Source organism: Lithobates pipiens, unplaced genomic scaffold (assembly GCF_037356315.1).
Source record: "Lithobates pipiens isolate NorthernLeopardFrog02 unplaced genomic scaffold, aLitPip1_a1.2 Scaffold_22, whole genome shotgun sequence".
Taxonomy (NCBI): domain Eukaryota; kingdom Metazoa; phylum Chordata; class Amphibia; order Anura; family Ranidae; genus Lithobates; species Lithobates pipiens.
This window is the reverse complement of record NW_027507784.1, coordinates 3,387,622-3,394,212: the sequence shown is the minus strand read 5'-3', so window position 1 is coordinate 3,394,212 and position 6,591 is coordinate 3,387,622. Positions and strand designations below refer to the sequence as shown.

The following is a 6,591-nucleotide window of genomic DNA, read 5'->3' as shown; positions in this document are numbered from 1 at the left end:
TAATTCTAAAACATTTATTAAAAAAAAGGATTTAAATTATTAGATAAAAATTGGCAGAGTAATTTCATTATTATGATTAATTTGAAGGCCAAGCGTCCTACTCACATCTGCATCAGTGGGTCAGTAAAACAGCACCAGGGTTCGCAAAAAGAGCCGTAGCGTGTAGCCACCAGGCACCGAGGCGGCCTGCGGGAGAGGTAGCCACCACCATAGGCACTTCCAGGGTGGGTAGATGCAATGCCTGTGAAATAGATGCAAATATCTATGTGAGGAAACTATGTGAAACAGACCACATATGGATCTGTGCATGTGTTATGTATAAAGTGTATGTATTGGAGAATAATGTGGTGAAGTGGCAAGGGGGAAAAAATAAAAAAGGAAAAACACAATTAAACTATCAAACTAGCAAAAGACAATGACCACAAAAACATGAAAAGGAGAAGGGAAAGGGTGTAAACAAGGAAGAGACCTAAAGAGATTAGTGAGTGAATTTGGTGCCATGAGTGTATGTGATCATGCTGGGAGGGAGAGGGAAATGTGTATAGCCCAACCTGCCCATACCGGAGAACCGTCCTGGTCCCAAACACCGGGGCCAGGCAGGCGAACACACCACTGGAGAGTGGGAGCGCCTTCACCCGGGCACAGAAAGCACAGCAAACATAAAGATATAAGTGAACACCAATGGCAAAATATCTACCTAGCAACCTAAAAGAGAAGCAGAAAGTCTAACTAACAAACTGACCATATACACCATATACACAAAATAAGGAACACAGATCAAGCGGGTAAACTGGAGATCAGTGAAGAGCAAGGAATAGATTGGAAGGGGGAACCAAGACTGGGGTCAGGAACAAGAGGAGCAGACAAGAGGCAGTAGAGCGCAGGATGCGGGGCGTGAGCAAGATCAGGGCAGGGAAAAGAGTTGGGCTAAAGTTTCGCTCCGTTCAGGGAAAACCTGAATTTGTAGGGTGTTCGGCGGGGTTCTCCCCAACACACACCCTGCAATGCACTGCGTGCTGCACAGTGCATTATGGGCTCTGATTGGGCAAAGATTTGCCCAATCATAGCACATTTACAGCTGGTTGTTAAGGAGTGGAGCCAGAAAGCCGGCTGCAGCATACTTAAAGCGGAGTTCCACCCAAAAATGGAACTTCCACTTTTCCGGTCCCCTCCCCCCCAGTGTCACATTTGGCACCTTTCAGGGAGAAGGGGGAGCAGATACATGTATAATACAGGTATTTTTGCTCCCACTTCCGATGATCTATGCCATGTCTGGCCCCACCTCTGCCCCCCTCCCCCCCGTTTTCTGGGAGACACACAGGTTCCAGAAGACAGCAGGGACCAGTGAGGAAGTGCAGCGTGACTCGCACATGCGCAGTAGGGAACCAGGCTGTGAAGCCGCAAGGCTTCACTTCCTGATTCCCTTACTGAAGGTGCCAGCACCTCCACCTGGGAGCCGAGGGGCAGATCGGCTTCGGTTGCCGACATCGCAGGTGCCCTGAACAGGTAAGTGTCCATATAGTATAAGTCAGAAGCTGCAGTATTTGTAGCTGCTGACTTTTATTTTATTTGTTTTCGGCGGAACTCTACTTTAACAACCAATGAGTCATCAGCTATCAATGGGTTTCCCCGCTGACAGCTAAATAGAAAAATGCCCTCAACATGGAGGCTACTTTTGGGCAAGGGGGCTCTGCCCGCCCCTGCCCCAAAGCACCTTGTCCACATGTTGATTGGACAAGGGCCTCATTCCCACAACCCTGGCCGGTAGTTGTGGGGGTCTACGTGCAGGCAGCTTATCATAATCTGAAAGCCCCTTTAACAATGAGGCTGCCAGATCCTGGCCCCCCTATGTGAATGAGTATGGGATAGTTAAACCCCCTTGTGGTGTCCCCAGTCTAGAATGCACCGGTCAGTGATGTCACAAGGAGGGCGGTGCCATCGGGTAAAGTTTCCAGGTGACACCACCCTTACCTATATAAGAACTATCAAACGGCAGAGCCTGAAGTAGGTGGCCAGCCTTCGTGGACGGCGGGAGCATTTTTTTTTCTTTTTCGGGTCCAGCAGTGGTGTGATTGACGATGGATTTGGGGGGATATTATCATTTATTTATTATTTTTTTAATAAAGGAATTCTAAAAAAAACTGTCTCTGTCTCGTAGTACCCCTACATATTGATCAATGGGTAGAGGTACTAGTATGTACCACATACTCATTCACATAGGGATGGGGGGATCTTGGGACCCCCTTGTTAAAGGGGTTTCCGGATTCCAATAAGCCTGCAGATGCCCACAACCATCGGCCACGGTTGTGGGGATGAGGCACTTATCCCCATCAATATGGGGACAAAGTGCTTTGGGCGGGGGGGCAGATCCCCCCGTCCAAAAGCAACCACCTCCCATGTTGAGAGCATGTGGCCTGGTAGGGTTCAGTAGGATGGGATTGCCAGTCATCCTCCCACCTTTTCTGACCTGCCATGCTGCATGCTCAGGTAAGGATCTGGTATGGATTTTGGGGTGACCTCCCTTTTTTTATTTTGGCGTGGGGTTCCCCCCATTTTTTTTTTTTACTTTTTTTTTACGGGAAATAGCGGGGAAGCTCATTAACAGTTGAAGACTCATCGGTTGTTTTGTTAAGGACACAGCAGACGGCTTCCCAGACCCTCTCCTTAACAACCAGCTGTGACCTCGCCCTGATTGGGCAAAGCTTTACCCAATCAGAGCGCAGTGCATTGCAGGGTGTGCATCGGGGTGAACACCTGCCAAACACGCTGGAAATTTGGGTGTTCCCTGTATGGGGCGAACAGCTAATGTTTGGCCGGAGCTGAACCATTCACCCAACTCTAGTCAGGAACAGGATAAATGGCACACAGCTTCTGGCAGCAGGGCCAAATACTGAAGCAAGAAGCACTAGTAGAGAAGGACCTAAATACCCTCCCAGCAGCCGGCATAAGGTAGAGACTAATTACTGGAATCTGCTGGGTGCTGGGAGACACCCGCTGGAGGACATCGGAACTAGAACCTTCTGCTCTTAGAAGCACAGTGCCACCAGCAAATGATCAAGGTCCTGACAATAGGTGTAGGGCCATCTACAGTATATGAAGAGTTTTATTTATTTTTATATTTATGTTTTTCTATTGGTTGAAACTTTTTAAGCTTGGCTGACAATGTAATTATGTGAGTCAAAAGTTTCCCACCCTAAAAATGATTCACCACCTCTAGCAGGTTCTCAAAATGTCCTTATTTGATGGCAGTGGCCTCCTGCATATGTCTGCAGCCTGCCCAGTGATGAGCATTAACCATAGGCTTGGGTGAGGAATACCCAAAAAGCAGGAGAAGCACCCCATTCAAATCTATAGGATGTATGTGGGCAGGTTATGGGCAGCCCAATACTATTTTTTTTTTGTCTGGACTTCAGGTAGTGAGGGAGGAGGTGTGTAAGGACTTGCTGGAGGAGGAATCCACATCTAATCACTGAGGAGGCTAGAGAGGCTAGTTTCCTCTGTGTCCATTTAAAAGCTCCACATCACTTCCTGCCCTGTACACACAACATGAGATTAAGGTAAAACCATGGTAAATCCCTCTTAGACATGGTATGGTTAGCCCCCTCTTAGCCCTTGTACACACGGTCGGAGAATTCGTCGGAATGTGTCCTATCAGGCCGTGTTGTCGGATAATCCGACTGTGTGTGGTATGCATCGGACTGATTCCGTCGGAAAATATCCGTCGGACCCAATTTTCCAACTTGTTGGAAATTTTTTCTGACCAACTGGTTCGATCGGACATACTCCGATCATGTGTAAAGAATTTTGATCGGACCAAGTGTCACGCATGCTCAGATCAAATTCCTACATCAAAGCTATTGGCTACTAGCCTGAATGTAGTCCCATCGTAACGAAATTACGTCATCACTTTCTGAATGATCGGATTGTTCGACAACTCAGTCCGACCCGTGTGTATGCAACAGTTTCAAACAAGATCCGACAGGCAAAATCCGACGGAGAAAATCTGACAGATTTGGTTGTCGAAATCTCCGACCATGTGTACAGGGGCTTAGAGAGTTGTCACCAGAACAGGTGTCCCCATTGGAAGATTTCCCCTCTATTCCAGCTCTGCTGATAACTCCACATTTAGGGTTTCCACATCACTTTCAATCCCACTGTTAATGATCACCGGGGCATGCCGAGAAGGTGGATGACCCAAGTGAGGAACACAGACAACAATTAAATATGTCAAAAGATATAAACCCGTCACACTCCATCCCAAACAAAAAGATTTGCCTTAAAAGGTTAGTTTGCCTTTACCAAAAAAATGTCCTACTTCTATAAAAACAAACTGTGCAGCTATAACTAAATTTGAATAATGCCCCTGCCACTTAGCAACGTCCTAGCAATGTCCAGGGAGTATTTCAATCAGGCTTCAGGAGTTGTGTAAATGGCCTACACCCAGGGCCGGACTTACCATTGGGCTTGACTGGGCTCAAGCCCATGGGCCCCACCCAATAGGGGGCCCCGCGGGCTCTGCCGAGATACCTAGCCGAGTGTACTCGGCTCGGCTCCACTCACAGTCATGCCAAGTCCCACCCTATGATGGACATAACACAGGGACTGGGCGTGACTGTGAGCTCTGCTCAGGACTGTGAGAGGACCCGAGAGCCGCTGATTGGTCTTGAGATCTGCCGAGAGGACCCGAGAGGCGCCGAGATACACAGGACTCTGTATCTCGGTGGTGCCATTTTTAAACTTCAAGACTGAAATGACAAGGCTCCAAATGACACTCGGGCAAGGCTGCAAATGACAAGGCTACACTGAAAAGGCTGCAATGACACTGGACAAGGCTGCAGATGGATGGGCAAGGCTGCAGATGGACACTGATAAGGCTGCATTGATGGGCATTTAAATGTACGTTTTTTCCTTAAACTTCACTCCTAAACTTGGGGTGTGTGTTATATGCTGGCGCGTGTTATAGGCTGATAAATTCGGTAATGTATAGAAGGTAGGGCCTGAAAGTGACTCAAGCCCAGGGGCCTCCACCACCCTAAGTCCTGCCCTGCCTACACCTAGAACAAGGATATTAGTCAACGATAGTCAGAGCTGCACAGTTTATTTCTATCTACAAACGCCCTTTGCTTGCATGGGCAATCTTTGAATAAAAGTGAGCTAATCCTTTAAGAAACACCTTAATTTGATCACTATCAATCACACTATCAAACCTAAAGGTTATAGAATATATTTAGTTATTCAAGTTAAGGATCCTCTACATTTTCGGTCTCTGCATTCCTCTAGTTTCTGGTCCAGAATCTTCCCAGAAGGATCCTTCTCAGCTTGCTGTTGGCCTGGAAGATGATGACGGCCTCAACCGATGGAGATAAAAATTGTAAATCGCAACTGACTATTGCCAGTGAGATATTTTGAGGAAAATAAGAGACTGTTTGAGATATACAGGAGAACGCAAACATGAGAATAAAGAAGAAGATTGTCCTCAGTGCAGTGACATGAGCCTGAAGATTTGGACGTGTTGATCCAGAGTCGTTATTCTTCACCCTCCAGACGTGTCTGAGCAGAAAGGAGGAAGTGAGGACCAGGCACAGAAGACTAAGGCAGAATGGTAGATTGGCACCTAGGGTGTCTGCGGGCACAAGATAGAAAAAGAAATCCCCTGTGTTCATTGAGGCTTCTGTACCATTCTCAGAAGACTGGATACTTTCTACATAGGCAAGCAAGAAGCTCGGGACACTCACAATGAACACCCCAAGTGCTGTCAGGAATAGAAGGTGACTCAGGAAATTGGACACAATTCTCTTTATCCAGATGAAGAACCCATAGCTGAGATTGGTGATGGTGGTGCAGTAATGAGCCGAGAGCCAGAAGGTCAGCCAGTAGTTGTAATAGGTTAGGAAGCAAATCGATATGTTCATAAATGCAATTAATTCTTTAGCATAGAAGACTGCCGGACACAAGACAAGGAACATTCCCTGTAGACTCATCACACACTGGAGGAAAAGATTCACAATCCCCTTAGCCAGAAAGATCACATCGGTGGGACTCAACTTCCCTTTCTTTCTGATGATGTCCAGGTTACCCATCACAATACAAGTGTAAGAAGGGATTGCCAAGCCGAGTCCCAAGACTGAACAGACTAACATGGATAAGAAGAGCGGAGACATCATGTTGAGGTTTGGTGTGATCTCCGGACAGAGATGACGGGACACGTCCAGTGATAGCAGACGGAGTTATATACTCGAGGTTGGAATTATGGAAATAGTCTGTAGAGAGCTGTCTCATGAGGGACTTTGCGTCACTGGTGAATTTTATTTTGGTAGCAACATGCAAAGTACAATCTGCGTAAGCAATTTTTGAATATTTTCCATAATACCGACGTACTTAACTTCAGGACTGGCGGCTGTTTGTCTGGTATTGACAATCATGCTGAGCGCACTATGACTATGTTGATTCCTCGTTCTGCCAAACAAAATAAAATCCAATTTTTCAGTTTCCGGATAAAATTCAGTTTTTGGGTGTTATTGGTGATACACAGCAGAGAGTGTATTATGTGCCTTCTCCCTCGTATCTCTACATGAATACAATGTTTCTGGT

General features: G+C 46.7%; 1 protein-coding gene across 1 annotated transcript; it reads right to left on the bottom strand.

Annotated features, from left to right (window-relative positions):
• Positions 1-5,276: 5,276 nt before the first annotated feature.
• Positions 5,277-6,164, bottom strand: LOC143925226 (taste receptor type 2 member 9-like). The gene has a single exon (XM_077449821.1). The coding sequence runs from the start codon at positions 6,162-6,164 to the stop codon at positions 5,277-5,279; it is 888 nt and encodes a 295-aa protein (XP_077305947.1).
• Positions 6,165-6,591: the final 427 nt, after the last annotated feature.